The sequence below is a fragment of the Lepidochelys kempii genome, chromosome 1 (assembly GCF_965140285.1).
Source record: "Lepidochelys kempii isolate rLepKem1 chromosome 1, rLepKem1.hap1, whole genome shotgun sequence".
NCBI lineage: Eukaryota > Metazoa > Chordata > Testudines > Cheloniidae > Lepidochelys > Lepidochelys kempii.
In genome coordinates, this window is record NC_136380.1 from 211,762,696 (window position 1) to 211,780,504 (window position 17,809).

General features: G+C 49.5%; 1 protein-coding gene across 5 annotated transcripts in view; it reads left to right on the forward strand.

Moving 5' to 3' along the window:
- Window positions 1-17,809, forward strand: part of ATN1 (atrophin 1) — a 72,563-nt gene that overhangs the window by 38,326 nt on the left and 16,428 nt on the right. For all 5 annotated transcript variants that reach the window (XM_073312103.2, XM_073312083.2, XM_073312093.2 and 2 more), the window contains one exon: window positions 17,084-17,293. In XM_073312103.2, coding sequence (XP_073168204.1) covers window positions 17,216-17,293 — 78 coding nt within the window. In that variant the 5' untranslated portion in view covers window positions 17,084-17,215. The remainder of the gene's footprint in view (window positions 1-17,083; window positions 17,294-17,809) is intronic.

Below are 17,809 nucleotides of genomic sequence, written 5' to 3' on the forward strand. Positions count from 1 at the left end.
TTCACATCTGTACCTGAGAGTTCAGAGTGGGGAAGGAACCTTGACAGAAGGAGATTCCACCACCTCCCTAGGTAACCCATTCCAGTGCTTCACCACGCTCCTAGTGAAAAAGTTTTTCCTAATATCCAAACTAAACCTCCCCCACCGCAACTTGAGACCATTACTCCTCATTCTGTCATCTGCTACCACTGAGAACCATCCTCTTTGGACCCCCTTTCAGGTAGTTGAAAGCAGCTATCAAATCCCCCCTCATTCTTCTCTTCTGCAGACTAAATAATCCCAGTTCCCTCAGCCTCTCCTCATAAGTCATGTGCTCCAGCCCCCTAATCATTTTTGTTGCCCTCCGCTGGATGCTTTCCAATTTTTCCACATCCTTCTTGTAGTATGGGGCCCAAAACTGTACACAGTACTCCAGATGAGGCCTCACCAATGCCGAATAGAGGGGAACGATCATGTCCCTCAATCTCCTGGCAGTGCTCCTACTTATACAGCCTAAAATGCTGTTAGCCTTCTTGGCAACAAGGGCACACTGTTGACTCATATCCAGCTTCTTGTCCACTGTAGCCCCAGGTCCTTTTCTGCAGAACTGCTGCCTAGCCACTCGGTCCCTAGTCTGTAGCAGTGCATGGGATTCTTCCGTCCTAAATGCAGGACTCTGCACTTGTTCTTGTTGAACCTCATCCGATTTCTTTTGGCTCAGTCCTCTAATTTGTCTAGGTCCCTCTGTATCCCATCCCTACCCTCCAGTGTATCTGCTACTCCTCCCAGTTTAGTGTCACCTGTAAACTTGCTGAAGGTGCAATCCACACCATCCTCCAGATCATTTATGAAGATATTGAACAAAACCGGCCCTAGGACCGACCCTTGGGGCACTCCACTTGATACCGGCTGCCAACTAGACGTGGAGCCATTCATCACTACCCGTTGAGCCCGACAATCTAGCCAGCTTTCTATCCACCTTAGAGTCCATTCATCCAGCCCATACTTCTTTAACTTGCTGGACGTATCAAAAGCTTTGCTAAAGTCAAGGAATAACACGGCCACAGCTTTCCCCTCATTCACAGAGCCAGTTATCTCATAATAGAAGGCAATTAGGTTAGTCAGGCATGACTTGCCCTTGGTGAATCCATGCTGACTGTTCCTGATCACTTTCCTCTCCTCAGAGTGCTTCAGAATTGATTCCTTGAGGACCTGCTCCATGATTTTTCCAGGGACTGAGGTGAGGCTGACTGGCCTGTAGTTCCCAGGATCTTCCTTCCTCCCTTTTTTAATGATGGGCACTACATTAGCCTTTTTCCAGTCGTCCGGGACTTCCCCCGATCGTCATGAGTTTTCAAAGATAATGGCCAATGGCTCTGCAATCACATCAGCCAACTCCTTTAGCACCTTCGGATGCCCCATGGGCTTGTGCTTTTCTAAATAGTCCTGCTTGTCTAAATAGTCCTGAACCACTTCTTTCTCCACAGAGGGCTGGTCACCTCCTCCCCATACTGTGCTGCCCGGTACAGTAGTCTGGGAGCTGACCTTGTTCATGAAGACAGAGGTAAAAAAAGCACTGAGTACATTAGCTTTTTTACGTCCTCTGTCACTAGGTTGCCTCCCTCATTCAGTAAGGGGCCCACACTTTCCTTGACCTTCTTCTTGTTGCTAACATACCTGAAGAAACCCTTTTTGTTACTCTTAACATCCGTTGCTAGCTGCAACTCCAAGTGTCATTTGGCCTTCCTGATTTAAGATGAGTCGAAAGAATAGTAAATATGGCAGGCGACCAACTTGGCTTAATGGTGAAATCCTAGCGGATCTTAAACATAAAAAAGAAGCTTACAAGAAGTGGAAGGTTGGACATATGACCAGGGAAGAGTATAAAAATATTGCTCGGGCATGTAGGAATGTTATCAGGAGGGCCAAATCGCACCTGGAGCTGCAGCTAGCCAGAGATGTCAAGAGTAACAAGAAGGGTTTCTTCAGGTATGTTGGCAACAAGAAGAAAGCCAAGGAATGTGTGGGCCCCTTACTGAATGAGGGAGGCAACCTAGTGACAGAGGATGTGGAAAAAGCTAATGTACTCAATGCTTTTTTTGCCTCTGTTTTCACTAACAAGGTCAGCTCCCAGACTGCTGCGCTGGGCATCACAAAATGCGGAAGAGATGGCCAGCCCTCTGTGGAGATAGAGGCGGTTAGGGACTATTTAGAAAAGCTGGACGTGCACAAGTCCATGGGGCCGGACGAGTTGCATCCGAGAGTGCTGAAGGAATTGGCGGCTGTGATTGCAGAGCCACTGGCCATTATCTTTGAAAACTCGTGGCGAACCGGGGAAGTCCCGGATGACTGGAAAAAGGCTAATGTAGTGCCAATCTTTAAAAAAGGGAAGAAGGAAGATCCTGGGAACTACAGGCCAGTCAGCCTCACCTCAGTCCCTGGAAAAATCATGGAGCAGGTCCTCAAAGAATCAATCCTGAAGCACTTGCATGAGAGGAAAGTGATCAGGAACAGCCAGCATGGATTCACCAAGGGAAGGTCATGCCTGACTAATCTAATCGCCTTTTATGATGAGATTACTGGTTCTGTGGATGAAGGGAAAGCAGTGGATGTATTGTTTCTTGACTTTAGCAAAGCTTTTGACACGGTCTCCCATAGTATTCTTGTCAGCAAGTTAAGGAAGTATGGGCTGGATGAATGCACCATAAGGTGGGTAGAAAGCTGGCTAAATTGTCGGGCTCAACGGGTAGTGATCAATGGCTCCATGTCTAGTTGGCAGCCGGTATCAAGTGGAGTGCCCCAGGGGTCGGTCCTGGGGCCGGTTTTATTCAATATCTTCATAAATGATCTGGAGGATGGTGTGGATTGCACTCTCAGCAAATTTGCGGATGATACTAAACTGGGAGGAGTGGTAGATACGCTGGAGGGGAGGGATAGGATACAGAAGGACCTAGACCAATTGGAAGATTGGGCCAAAAGGAATCTGATGAGGTTCAATAAGGATAAGTGCAGGGTCCTGCACTTAGGACGGAAGAACCCAATGCACAGCTACAGACTAGGGACCGAATGGCTAGGCAGCAGTTCTGCAGAAAAGGACCTAGGGGTGACAGTGGACGAGAAGCTGGATATGAGTCAGCAGTGTGCCCTTGTTGCCAAGAAGGCCAATGGCATTTTGGGATGTATAAGTAGGGGCATAGCGAGCAGATCGAGGGACGTGATCGTTCCCCTCTATTCGACATTGGTGAGGCCTCATCTGGAGTACTGTGTCCAGTTTTGGGCCCCACACTTCAAGAAGGATGTGGATAAATTGGAGAGAGTCCAGCGAAGGGCAACAAAAATGATTAGGGGACTGGAACACATGAGTTATGAGGAGAGGCTGAGGGAGCTGGGATTGTTTAGCCTGCAGAAGAGAAGAATGAGGGGGGATTTGATAGCTGCTTTCAACTACCTGAAAGGGGGTTCCAAAGAGGATGGCTCTAGACTGTTCTCAGTGGTAGCAGATGACAGAACGAGGAGTAATGGTCTCAAGTTGCAGTGGGGGAGGTTTAGATTGGATATTAGGAAAAACTTTTTCACTAAGAGGGTGGTGAAACACTGGAATGCGTTACCTAGGGAGGTGGTAGAATCTCCTTCCTTAGAGGTTTTTAAGGTCAGGCTTGACAAAGCCCTGGCTGGGATGATTTAACTGGGAATTGGTCCTGCTTTGAGCAGGGGGTTGGACTAGATGACCTTCTGGGGTCCCTTCCAACCCTGATATTCTATGATTCTATGATTCTATGATTTCTCTCCTGCATACTCCTAGTTGGTGCCTCCAGCACTTGCACCAGGAAATTGTCCCCTATGAGGGAGGGCGCTGGACATAGTGGGTCTGCGGCGCTCTGGGCATAGTGGGTCTGGGGGGAGCTGGAATCATGGCCAATGGGTGCTGCAGGGGTGGGGCCTCTGGCCGAGAGCAGCGCACAGAGTCCCCTGGCCGTCCCTGACCCTAGGAGGCAGAGGCACCTGGTGGGGACAGGATCTGGGCAGGGTGGCTCCTGGGAAGCGCTTGGCAAGTCCCTCAGGCTCCTAGGGTTATGGTCGGCCAAGGGGCTCTGCGTGATGCTCACGTCTGCAAGCCCGACCCCTGCAGCTCTCATTGGCTGCTGTTCCCGGCCAATGGGAGCTGTGGAGCTGGTGCTCGTTGCGGGCGCAGCTCATGGAGACCCCTCTGGCCTCCGCTCTGCCCAGGGGTCGCAGGGTCCTGCTGGCCGCTTCACAGGAGCTACGCAGAGCCAGGTAGGGAGCCTGCCAGCTAGGGTGACCAGTCCAGCCCTGCACCAAATATCAGGTCAAATGGTATCCCGACGGTACATCGGTTGGGACGTGGGACAAACAGCTAAATATCGGGACAGTCCCAATTTTGCCAGGACATCTGGTCACCCTAGCTGGGGAGGTCTGCTGGGGCCCGCTGATAGTCATCTCAGGTGCTGTGGAGGCTCCATCTGCCCTTTTTGGTCTCAGGCCCTTTGGCTGAGGTTTATCTACACTACCCCCATTTAGCGACACAGCTGTGCCGCTACAGCTGTACCACTAAAAGGTGCACAGTGTAGCTGCTGTTTGTCAGCAGGAGAGAGCTCCTCCCACCAACAAAAATCTTCCACCCCCAATGAGTGGCAGCAGGTTTGTCGGCAAGAAAGCTCCTGCCAACAAAGCGCTGTTCACACCGGCGCTTTTAGTTGGTAAAACTTTTGTCATTTGGGGGAGTATCTTCCATCGACCTAGTGCTGCCTATGGATTTTCATACCCTTGAGTGATGTATTTATGCAGGCCTAATTTTCTAGTGTAGACCAGGCCTGGGGCTGCTGCTCCTCAGCTGCTGTGTAACCTCACTTCCCTGCAGCCAGCTGTCACCACACAAACAGTCTTGTGATGGGCCTGAAGCTGTTTGCCCTGCTTGTCAGCTGAGCTCACAGGTTGTTTGTGTCTCAGGCACAGACTAGACAGGTTGTGTCCAATTTCCCCAGCCTCTGTGCTGCAGTCTGTGGGAACTGTGTTTTCAAGTCCCCCAAACTGGCTACACACTGAGACCAATGGTTTACATATGGGACTTAAATTCAGCCGGAACTGTCCGGAGAGGAGATCTGGTAAATACTTTCAAACCTGCCCTGGAGTTTTTACAACATGTTGCGGGGAGGGAAGTGGGGGGAATATCTGGGAAATACTCTGTAAGAATCTAAGCCCTGGTTACACAAGCAGGAGTAGCCCCATTTTACAGGCAGCTGAACCAACTACCACTATTTGGCAAACTCTTTCTGGGAAATAGTGTAGCTAAGTAGATGAGACTTGACCCTGCTGTATTAGGTGGCAAAGTCTATGCCCAGCTTGTGTAACCTGTGAGGCCTTGCTCAGTGATAAGAGTAAAGGGTACACACTTATTAGTATTAGCAGAAGTGAGACTAGAACTCGTGGTCTTCTGGTTCCCAGTGGAATGCATCTGCCCCTAAGCAAAAGGCTTTGTAGATTTGGGAAAGGAGCAGGATTTATTTTGTCTTCATCCTGCCTGGAGGGTCACTGTGTGTGGACTGCTGAAGTGAGACACTGGGCCGGTGCATGCCCAGTATAAACGGAATCTTGAATGGTTTTGGCAGCAAGACAGAAACAAGCTGTGCAGTGTGAGACACAGACATGCAATGGCAATTTTCAGTGTCTTTCAACTCAACCAAATTTGGAAAGATTTTCATGAGGCCAGCAAAAGTCAGCTCCCCATTCCTGCTGCAAAACCACGTAGGGGAGGATAGACCTCTTCATAAACAGTCACCAAGAATTTTTGATAATGGGAAGTGAAAGGTGCCCACCTATATGAACATAAGAACAGCCATACTGAGTCAGACCAAAGGTCCATCTAGCCCAGTATCCTGACTTCCAACACTGGCCAATGCCCGGTGCTCCAGAGGAAATGAACAGAAAATCATCAAGTGATCCATCCCCTGTCGCCCATTCCCAGCTTCTGGCAAACAGAGACTAGTGACACCATCCCTGCCCATCCTGGCTAATAGCCATTGCTGGACCTATCCTCCATGAACTTACCTAGTTCTTTTTTGAACCCTGTTATAGTCTTGGCCTTCACAACATCCTCTGGCAAAGAGTTCCACAGACTGACTGTGCATTGTGGAAAAAATACTTCCTTTTGTTTGTTTTAAATCTGCTGCCTATTAATTTCATTTGGTGACCCCATAGTTCTTGTGTTATGAGGAGTAAAATACATTTCCTTATTGACTTTCTCCACACCAGTCATGATTTTATAGACTTGAATCATATCCCCCCTTAGTCGTCTCTTTTCCAAGCTGAAAAGTCCCAGTCTTATTAATCGCTGCTCATACGGAAGCTGTTTCATATTCCTAATAATTTTTGTTGCCCTTTTCTGAACATTTTCCAATTCCAATATATCTTTTTTGAGAGGGGGTGAACCCATCTGCATGCACTATTCAAGATGTGGGCGTACCATGGATTTATATAGAGGCAACATGATATTTTCTGTCTTATTCTCTATCCATTTTCTAATGGTTCCCAACATTCTTCTTTGAGTGGTTGCTCATATCGATTCCAATCAGGTGTGCGCGCGCCGCATGCACAGTTGTCGGAACGTTTTCCCCCGAGCAGCACCCGTCGGGTTGGCTGTGGAGCCCCCTGAAGTGGTGCCTTCATGGTGCTCAGTATATGACCCTGCTGACCCGGCACCTCCTCAGTTCCTTCTTACCGCCAGTGACGGTTTTTGGAACTGTGGTGTCTTGCTTTGCAAGCTCTCCACATTTCCCTAGCTTCTATTTAGACTGTTTGTATTTTGTAGTTGTTTAGTTCTTAGTTAGTTCTTAGATACTCTATTTAGTTAGTTAGCTGTTTGGTTGCAGGGTTTACCCTTCATCCTGACTGTGTTCTCCTTGGGGGACTTACATGCCTAAGTCCCAGGAGTTCAAGCCCTGCAAGTCCTGCAAGAAGCCCATGCCAATGGGCGACCCCCACGGCGCTTGCTTAAAGTGTCTGGGGGAAGCACACCAAGTGGACAAGTGCAGGATTTGTAAAGGGTTTCGCCCCAGAACAAAAAGAAACAAGACTTTTGCCTCAAGCAACTCCTTATGGAGGCGGCACTCAGACTGCAACCTACATCAGCGCGGCAAGACCAGGCACCGAGCTCATCGGTGTGCAGCAATGGTAGAAGCGGCACCATGGAAGGACTCTGGGAGAGACCCGCTGCACCGCTGCTCCCCGGTGCCAAAACCAGCAGGATCAATCTGGCACCGGTCCCATTCCCTGGCACAGAAGTGGCACCAGAAGCAGGGAAGGAATGGATCTCCGACTCAGAGACCCACCCCTTTGGAGACAGCCAATGGGGTGCATCCCAGAGAGGAGCACCCACAGCAAAGTCTTTGGAGCCAGCACCGTTGACTTTGGCCCCGCAAGGGGGACCGTCGAGTTTGGTGCCGTTGGGCTCCCTGAGCCAGGTCACTGAGGAGGTTGAATTGCCATCCACCCCAGACATCTTTGAGGCCGCGAGGGACCTCATTGCTATGATGGCACCATGGTCCCCGGTCCTTCGAGCCAAGCCTCTGGTACCGCAACATGTGGCACCGTCTTGAGGGAAACCGGTGATGCTCCATCCCTCAGCACCACTGGTGGAATCACGGTGCCGCTCAGAGTCCTGGAGCTGCTCGTAGTTGCAGCACTGGTTGGACTCACAGCACCGCTCCAGGTCAAGCCAGAGCTCCTGATCATGACGCCAATCCTCATGCCGAGCCCCGTTGTGCAGCAGATCCCACTCCCGGCATCGGTCATCCCGGCACCAGTCAGTGTCCTCACACAGATCCTGATCTCGGTACCGCTCCCCAGCATCGTGGCGCCACTTACTAGTCCAGCTCCTCTCGGCACCGCCCTGGCCATCGCAGTGCTGGTCCCCATCTTAACACTCAGAGACAGGGTCTAGATACTCACAGCGGGGCTGGCACCGGTTGGGCCATGGAAGGCCTGAGGTGGGGGCAGGGCCATGGCCTTCTTATTGGCAGGGACCATTTTGGACCCTGTGGGCATACCACCAAGCCCAGAGCACCCAATCCAAAGGTTCCCGTTCATTAACCTCTTAACTGTAGGTGCCGGAGGCATCAGCCAGTCCCCCACCCCTAGGGGTGCTGAGGAGGTACCGGTAGCTCGACCTCCCCTGGAACTAACCCCAGTTCCTGAGCCTGATCCAGGTGTGGTTGGCCCTGAAAGAGAGGCAAGACAGGAGGCCCCTGGAGACCAAAGGTTCAAGAGGACCCTGTTCACCCAGTAGCCTCCTCTGCGTGATGCTCACGTCTGCAAGCCCGACCCCTGCAGCTCTCATTGGCTGCTGTTCCCGGCCAATGGGAGCTGTGGAGCTGGTGCTCGTTGCGGGCGCAGCTCATGGAGACCCCTCTGGCCTCCGCTCTGCCCAGGGGTCGCAGGGTCCTGCTGGCCGCTTCACAGGAGCTACGCAGAGCCAGGTAGGGAGCCTGCCAGCTAGGGTGACCAGTCCAGCCCTGCACCAAATATCAGGTCATCCTCCCCGGACGAGGTGGTTGCAGGCACCTCCGTCTGTGGACCGCCCCCCATAGACAGCCGTGCCCACCAGGACCTCCTTTGCAGGGTGGCACGAAATATGGGCTTGCAGGCCGAGGAGGTGGTGGAGTTGGAGGACAATCTGAGGGTGGCTCTGCCCCTCATCAAGACTATACAGGACAATGCTAAGACCATTTGGCAGACCCTGGCCTTCATCCCTCCTACCTCCAATTCTGCTCCTACCCTCCCTTCCACCCCCCTTCCCTGTCCCTCTTCAGGGTCCCTCTTCAGGGACCCTTCTCATGAGGAACTCCTTATCCAGGAGGTGCGGGCACTCCTCGCCATGGGAGCGGTGGAGGAGATTCCTCAGGAGATCATGGCAAGGGATTCTATTCCCGATACTTTCTAATCCCCGAGGCCAAGGGAGGTCTCAGACCCATTCTAGATCTGTGAGGACTCAACAAGTTCATGGTAAAGTTGAAGTTCTGCATGGTCTCCCTGGGCACCATTATTCCCTCCCTGGATCCAGGAGACTTGTATGCCGCCCTCGACATAAAAGACGCATACTTCCATATAGCTATTCGGCCTGCACACAGGTGATTCCTACGCTTTGTGGTAAACCCCAAACATTATCAATTCACAGTCCTACCATTCAGCCTCTCAACAGCCCCCCGAGTGTTCACCAAGTGTATGTCGGTCATGGCCGCTTTCCTCCATTGGAGGCAGGTGCAGGTATACCCCTACCTCAATGACTGGCTGCTCAGGGGCTGCACCAGGGGACAGGTGGAGTCTCAAGTCTGATTGGTCAGATCCACATTCGAGAGAATGGGTCTCCTCCTCAACTTGAGCAAGTCAACCTTGGCACCAACCCAACGAATAGAATTAATCGGGGCAGTGTTGGACTCGGTTCAGGCAAGAGCACTTTTGCCAGAGTCCCGATTCCAAGCCATGATGGACATCATTTAAGGGCTGAGGCAATAACCAACCACTACCGCAAGGGAATGCCATGTGGCAGGCTGCCACATGGCAGCCTGCACTTACGTGACTTGGCATGCCAGACTGAAGTTCAGGCCTCTACAGGCATGGCTCGCTTCGGCATATCGCTCAGGACACAACAGCTTGAATTCGGTGGTCACAGTGCCAGGGCAGGTGCTTGAGTCCTTTCAATGGTGGCTCAATCCTTGGACAGTGTGCAAAGGAGTCCCCTTCAACAGCCCATAGCCCTCCTTGTCCCTAGTAACGGACACGTCAGCTCTGGGATGGGGAGCGCACTTGGGAGACCTCCAAATGTAGGGCCTTTGGTCGCAGGACAAGCTTTCCCTCCATATCAACATCAAGGAGCTGAGGGCAGTGCGACTAGCATGCCAGACATTTCAGGCCTGACTACAAGGTCAATGCATAGCAGTTCTGATGGACAACACCACTGCCATTTTTTACATCAACAAGCAGGGTGGAACCCAGTCCTCTCCCCTATGTTGGGAAGCGCTCCAGCTGTGGGAGTTCCGCATAACCCGCTCTGTTCACCTGGAAGCATCCTATCTACCAGAAGTTCAGAACACAGTGGCAGACCACCTCAGCAGGTCCTTCCGCAATCATTAGTGGTTTCCCCAGGTCGATCTGTTCGTCACCCAGAGCAACAGAAAGTGCCCAATGTTCTGCTCCTTCTAGAGACACAGCCCAGGCTCAATCATGGATGCATTCCTGCTACCTTTGGGAGGCTGCCTGCTCTCCGCATTTCCCCCAATGCCCTCTCATGCACAAGGTCCTACTCCAGGTCCACAGGGACGGGGTAGAGATAATTCTGGTAGCACCATCGTGGCCTCAACAACATTGGTACACCACACTCCTAGAACTGTCAGTGGACGCTCAGGTGACGTTGCCTCTCCTCCCAGACCTGATCACTCAGGACCACAGTTGCCTTAATCACACTGACCTGTAGTCCCTCCACCTCACGGCTTGGAAGCTTCATGGAGCTTCTGTGCTCAAAACAGGCAAGGAGGTCCTACTCGGCAGCAGGAAGCCCTGCACTAGAGCCACATATCTGGCAAAGTGGAAAAGATGTACTTGTTGGTGTGACCAGCGTTATATACCCCCTCTCCAGGCACCTGTACCTCTCATCTTAGAGTACCTTCTGTGCCTGAAACAGCAAGGCCTGGCAGCATCCTCCATAAAGGTACACCTCACTGCTATCTCGGCCTTCCACCCGGGAGCATCTGGATGCTCCGTCTTTGCCAACTCTATGGTTGGTCGGTTCCTCAAGGGTCTGGAATGGCTACATCCCCAGATCAGGCAGCCTGTCCCCACATGGGACCTTAACCTGGTCCTCTCCAGGCTAATGGGGCCCCCATTTGAACCGCTGGTGACTTGCTCCCTTCTCTATCTGTCGTGGAAGGTGGCCTTCTGGTTGCCATTACATCTGCAAGGAGGGTGTCTGAGTTAAAGGCCCTTACCTCAGACCCACCTTATATGGTTTTCCACAGGGATAAGGTACAACTCAGACCTCACTCAGCCTTTCTTCCTAAGGTTGTGTCATGCTTCCACACTAGTCAGGACATTTTCCTGCCTGTTTTTTATACTACGCCTCATGCCAGTAGCCGTGAGCAGAGGCTGCACTCCCTGGATGTTCAGCGAGCACCAGTTTTTTACATCAAGTGCACTAAGTCATTCAGGAAGTTGAACCAGTTGTTCATAGCTGTCGCAGACCGGATGAAAGGGCTCCCAATCTCATCTCAAAGAATATCTTCCTGGATCATGTCATGCAACCGCACGTGCTACGAGCTGGCCAAAATACCAGTCCCGGCTCTTACGGCACACTCCACAAGGGCTCAGGCCTCATCAGCGGCGTTCCTGGCCCAGGTCCCGATATAAGAAATCTGCAGGACAACAACTTGGCCCTCAGTACATATGTTCACCTCTCATTATGCCATTGTCCAGCATGCCAGAGATGATGCGGCTTTTGGCACAACGGTGCTCCAATCAGCAATTCCATAACTAGGCTTGAGACTCACCTAACTGGAATCGATCTGAGCAATCACTTGAAGAAGAAAAAACAGTTACCTTCTCGTAACTGTTGTTCTTTGAGATGTGTTGCTCATATCCATTCCAAACCCACCTGCCTTCCCCTGTGTTGGAGTAACCTGCAAAAAGGAACTGAGGAGGTGCCAGGTTGGCAGGGTCATATATTGAGCGCCATGAAGGCGCCACTCCAGGGGGCTCCACAGCTGACCCAACGGGTGCTGCTAGGGGAAAAACTTTCCGATGACTGTGCACGCGGTGTGCACACACCTAATTGGAATGGATATGAGGAACACATCTAGAAGAACAACAGTTACAAGAAGGTAACTGTTTTTTCTGTTACCTTTTTTGACTGCTGCTGCACATTAAGCAGATGTTTTCAGAGAGCTATCCACAATGACTCCAAGATCTCTTTCTTAAGTGGTAACAGTTAATTTAGATCCCATCATTTTGTATGTATAATTGGGATTATGTTTTCTAATGTGCATTACTTTGCATTTATCAACATTGAATTTTATCTGCCATTTTCTTGCACAGTCACTCAGTTTTGAGAGATCCTTTTATAGTTCTTCACAGTCTGCCTGGGACTTAACTATCTTGAGTAGGGGTCCCTGCCATTCTCCATGTCTTTATGAATATAGATATGAAAGGCTGACCATGTTTCTATTTAATAAAAATAAAGGTCAGAAAGCACCACTGTGATCATCCAGTCTGACCCCTTATATAATAGGCCATAGAATTTCACACAGTAATTCCTGTATTGAGGCCAATAATTTGTGATTAAATTACATCATATATTTTAGAAAGATGTAGTGATTCCAGGTGATGGAGATGTTATGACAGCCTTCAGTAATCTGTTCCAGTGGGTAATTACTCTCACTTAAAAATGTGCATAGTATTTGTTCCTGTTTGAAACTGTGTGTTGTACATTTGATCTACATATTGTAGGTATTCCAGGAAACATTTCTGATAAGAAAGAAATTTGGAGTGTATTCAGCTTTGTATTCTTTCTCTGACATGAATCTGGTATGTGGAGATAAGGCTAGTTGTCATTATTAAGCTATTAAATAACGTAGTGTTGGAAGGTTGAAGTTAAAATTGTGCATTACAGTGTGATTTTCAATTATTTGATGTGTGACTTGAGGATGATAGTATGTTGAATTTAAAGTGAGTGTGTTAGAGAGTGTTGGTGTCATTTATGTCTTATGATGGCACTGGGCTAATGCTTGGAAACCGCATGTTGAACGTTGTCTTTAGCTTAGAATTTCCTTGCTTTTTAGTATTTGCATTATGAGGAAATTCACTTGAGAAATGTTAATTCTAAAGCCTTGTCTATACTATAAATCTCATCAGTTTAACTAGGTTGATTTAGACACAAATGACCAAATTAAGCTAAAACAATATAAGCAATATTGAAACTGATTCAAGTGTGTCTACATGAGGGGCTTGCATGGTTTAAGTAGATCAATTTTAAATTTGTTTTAGTTAAATCAGTGCAATCAGCCCAAGACTAGGGCTAAATTAATTTGTATGGAAATCATAGTTATATGGGCCCCAGATGACCTGCAGCATGAGGGGCAGATAAAATATGAATGAAATTAAAGTCACAAGTGCCTTTCACCTTAGGATCTCCAAGCAATCTAAAAGTATTAATTAAATAGATCTCATACTCCCCTCACCGAGAAGTAGGTCAGTATCATGGTTCTCATGGGTGACTTTAATCTTCCTGATATCTGCTGGGAGAGCAATACAGCGGTGCATAGACAATCCAGGAAGTTTTTGGAAAGTATAGGGGACAATTTCCTGGTGCAAGTGCTAGAGGAGCCAACTACGGGGGGAGCTTTTCTTGACCTGCTGCTCACAAACAGGGAAGGATTATTGGGGGAAGCAAAAGTGGACGGGAATCTGGGAGGCAGTGACCATGAGTTGATTGAGTTCAGGATCCTGACACAGGGAAGAAAGGTAAGCAGCAGGATACGGACTTTGGACTTCAGGAAAGCAGACTTCGACTCCCTCAGGGAACGGATGGGTAGGATCCCCTGGGGGACTAACATGAAGGGGAAAGGAGTCCAGGAGAGCAAGGAATCCCTGTTGAGGTTACAGGGAGAAACCATCCCGATGAGTTGAAAGAATAGTAAGTATGGCAGGTGACCAGCTTGGCTTAACGGTGAAAACGTAGCGGATCTTAAACATAAGAAAGAAGCTCACAAGAAGTGGAAGGTTGGACATATGACCAGGGAAGAGTATAAAAATATTGCTCAGGCATGTAGGAATGAAATCAGGAGGGCCAAATCACACCTGGAGCTGCAGCTAGCAAGAGATGTCAAGAGTAACAAGAAGGGTTTCTTCAGTTATGTTGGCAACAAGAAGAAAGCCAAGGAAAGTGTGGGCCCCTTACTGAATGAGGGAGGCAACCTAGTGACAGAGGATGTGGAAAAAGCTAATGTACTCAATGCTTTTTTTGCCTCTGTCTTCACTAACAAGGTCAGCTCCCAGGCTGCTGCGCTGGGCATCACAAAATGGGGAAGAGATGGCCAGCCCTCTGTGGAGATAGAGGTGGTTAGGGAGTATTTAGAAAAGCTGGACGTGCACAAATCCATGGGGCCGGATGAGTTGCATCCGAGAATGCTAAAGGAATTGGTGGCTGTGATTGCAGAGCCATTGGCCATTATCTTTGAAAACTCGTGGCGAACGGGGGAAGTCCCAGATGACTGGAAAAAGGCTAATGTAGTGCCAATCTTTAAAAAAGGGAAGAAGGAGGATCCTGGGAACTACAGGCCAGTCAGCCTCACCTCAGTCCCCGGAAAAATCATGGAGCAGGTCCTCAAGGAATCAATCCTGAAGCACTTACATGAGAGGAAAGTGATCAGGAACAGTCAGCATAGATTCACCAAGGGAAGGTCATGCCTGACTAATCTAATCGCCTTCTATGATGAGATTACTGGTTCTGTGGATGAAGGGAAAGCAATGGATGTATTGTTTCTTGACCTTAGCAAAGCTTTTGACACGGTCTCCCACAGTATTCTTGTCAGCAAGTTAAAGAAGTACGGGCCGGATGAATGCACTATAAGGTGGGTAGAAAGTTGGCTAGATTGTCGGGCTCAACGGGTAGTGATCAATGGCTCCATGTCTAGTTGGCAGCTGGTGTCAAGTGGAGTGCCCCAGGGGTCGGTCCTGGGGCCGGTTTTGTTCAATATCTTCATAAATGATCTGGAGGATGGTGTGGATTGCACTCTCAGCAAATTTGCGGATGATACTAAACTGGGAGGAGTGGTTGATACGCTGGAGGGCAGGGTTAGGATACAGAGGGACCTAGACAAATTGGAGGATTGGGCCAAAAGAAATCTGATGAGGTTCAATAAGGATAATTGCAGGGTCCTGCACTTAGGACAGAAGAACCCAATGCACAGCTACAGATTAGGGACCGAATGGCCAGGCAGCAGTTCTGCGGAAAAGGACCTAGGGGTGACAGTGGACGAGAAGCTGGATATGAGTCAGCAGTGTGCCCTTGTTGCCAAGAAGGCCAATGGCATTTTGGGATGTATAAGTAGGGGCATAGCGAGCAGATCAAGGGACGTGATTGTTCCCTTCTATTCGACATTGGTGAGGCCTCATCTGGAGTACTGTGTCCAGTTTTGGGCCCCGCACTACAAGAAGGATGTGGATAAATTGGAGAGAGTCCAGCGAAGGGCAACAAAAATGATTAGGGGTCTGGAACACATGACTTATGAGGAGAGGCTGAGGGAACTGGGATTGTTTAGTCTGCAGAGAGAAGAATGAGAGGGGATTTGATCACTGCTTTCAACTACCTGAGAGGTGGTTCCAGAGAGGATGGTTCTAGACTATTCTCAGTGGTAGAAGAGGACAGGACAAGGAGTAATGGTCTCAAGTTGCAGTGGGGGAGGTTTAGGTTGGATATTAGGAAAATCTTCTTCACTAGGAGAGTGGTGAAACACTGCAATGCATTACCTAGGGAGGTGGTAGAATTTCCTTCCTTAGAAGTTTTTAAGGTCAGTCTTGACAAAGCCCTGGCTGGGATGATTTAATTGGGGATTGTCCTGCTTTGAGCAGGGGGTTGGACTAGATGACCTCCTGAGGTCCCTTCCAACCCTGATATTCTATGATTATTATCCCCATTTTACAGATGGGGAAATTGAGATACAGGAAAGAGAAGTTCCCAAGGTAAAAGAGCAAGTCAAAGGCAAGGCTGCGAATGGGATCCAGGAATCCTCACTCCAAGTTCCTTTGCTTTTACCCACTAGACCCAAACTCCCTTGCTAGAGCAGGGAATAGAATCTAGAGTATCCTCACTTCCCTTGCTAGAATCCTCTAGGACCCACTCCCCACCCACAGCTGGAAGAGACTGTAGGAATCCTGATTCCCAATGTCCCTGTGCTAACCCATTAAACCCCAGCTCATTCCCAAAGCTGTCAGTTAGTCATCTCAGATGCAATGGAGGCTTTGACTTCTTGACCCTAATGCCTTATCCACTAGGTCTACTTTTCTCTCTGGGAACTATCCACCGTTGGGATAGAGTCTGTGATGGGGCGCATGTCCCAGAGCAGAGATGGGATAGTCTCAAGTACTCCTTTTCTTTTTGCGAATACAGACTAACACGACTGTTACTCTGAAATCTCTCTCTGTGTGGCTCAGGAGAAACCCCACCTGGAATTGTGCACTCAGCCATTGACCCCTCAATCCCAGAAAGACAGTGACAAGCTGGGAGAGCTCAGAGAAGAGGCACAGAAAACACTTCAGGGATCAGAGGGGTCTGAGGAAAGATTCAAAGTTAAATGGGCCAGATTTCGTTTGTGGCTTGCAAAGTCAAGTTAAAGTGCATATGCTTGTGTATATTGGGCACCCCTGCAGATGTACAACGTGAACAGGACTTGTCAGCATCTCTGTATAATAAACTTGTTGCAGATGTGTGTTGCAGATGTGTTGCATTCATGGGTGTGTGTGTTGTGGGGGCTGAGTTTCCATAATGTAACTGGCAGCAAAGAGCACTTGGAGACCATTTCTCTGGGTGAGCTATGACTGTTAACGTAACTGGGCAAGAGTATTGTAAGGTCAGGACTGCACTGAAACCAGCTGCAAAGAGCTGCTTATAAAGTCAGAAGAATCATGATTGTGAACTTAAATGCTAACGTTTTTAAGCAGTTTCTTTTTTTTTAATCCCCCTTTAAATAAAAAAGTAACCAGTGAAATAAAATGTAAAAAACAATTTGAGATAATGTAAAAATTCAACACCCCAAATAGTGAGGGGACCGATTTCCTTCCATCACATGGGTACCACTCCACTACAATGGGAGTAAGAGATAATAATCTTAAATAATTTTCTGTGGACTTTCAGTGAGCAAGCGTTAAGAGTATTATCTCTTATTAGTGAAGATCCCTAGGCTTATATATAAAAGATATGGCAATAGTAGTAATTTTTTGGCATTTATATCACAAGCTGAGATTTTGGTGTGAAATGGCCTCATACACACAACTCACTCTCTTTTTCCATTTTTCTGTCTTTGTCTCGGTCTCTGTCTTTCAGGGTCCACTAAGAACCTGTAGTATCTCTGGAGTGAGCCCCCCCTTCCGGAGGAGCTGACCTTGCCCGAATCCCTGAGGCCATCATCTCAGTCTCCCGGGGAACAGCGGAAGGGGGGGAAAGTGACATAAATTTATGTTTTCATCCAACTGGGCCAAGGAGAATGGGGGTCCCACACCCAAAAGAATGAAGACTCGACAGAACAAAGACTCGGTATGTGAAAGGGGAGGAGGTGGTGGGGAACCAAGGACTGGAAAAGAAGGAGAGCTGTGGGTCAGGATTGAGGTGCATCAGCAAAGCTATGTGGTGAATGTAGGACTGGAGCAGTGGGATGCCGTGGGTCAGTACTGAGGGCTTCAGTAGAGCTGGAAGGTGGGGCAGGGATTGCATAGCAGGGCCGTCCCTAGCTCTCAGGGCCGTCCCTAGCTATTCTGGGGCCCTACGTAGCCCCCTCGTGGGGGGGGGCAGGGCTGGCTTAGGGGAACGGGGGGAACCACCCCCCAGCACTCATCGGCGGCATGGCTTGGGCCAGGCCGCTGCACTTCCCGCCGCCAGTGAGTGCAGGCCCAGCCCTGCTGTACTCCTCAGGGGAGTGGGGGCGGGGCTGGGGCGGAGCGGGGTGGAAGAGGGGGAGCTGGAGCAGGGGTGGGGTGGGGGTGGGGCAGAGTGGGGTGGGGGCTTTGGGAAAGGGGTGAAGTGAGGGCGGTGCTGGGGCAGAGCAGCGGTGGG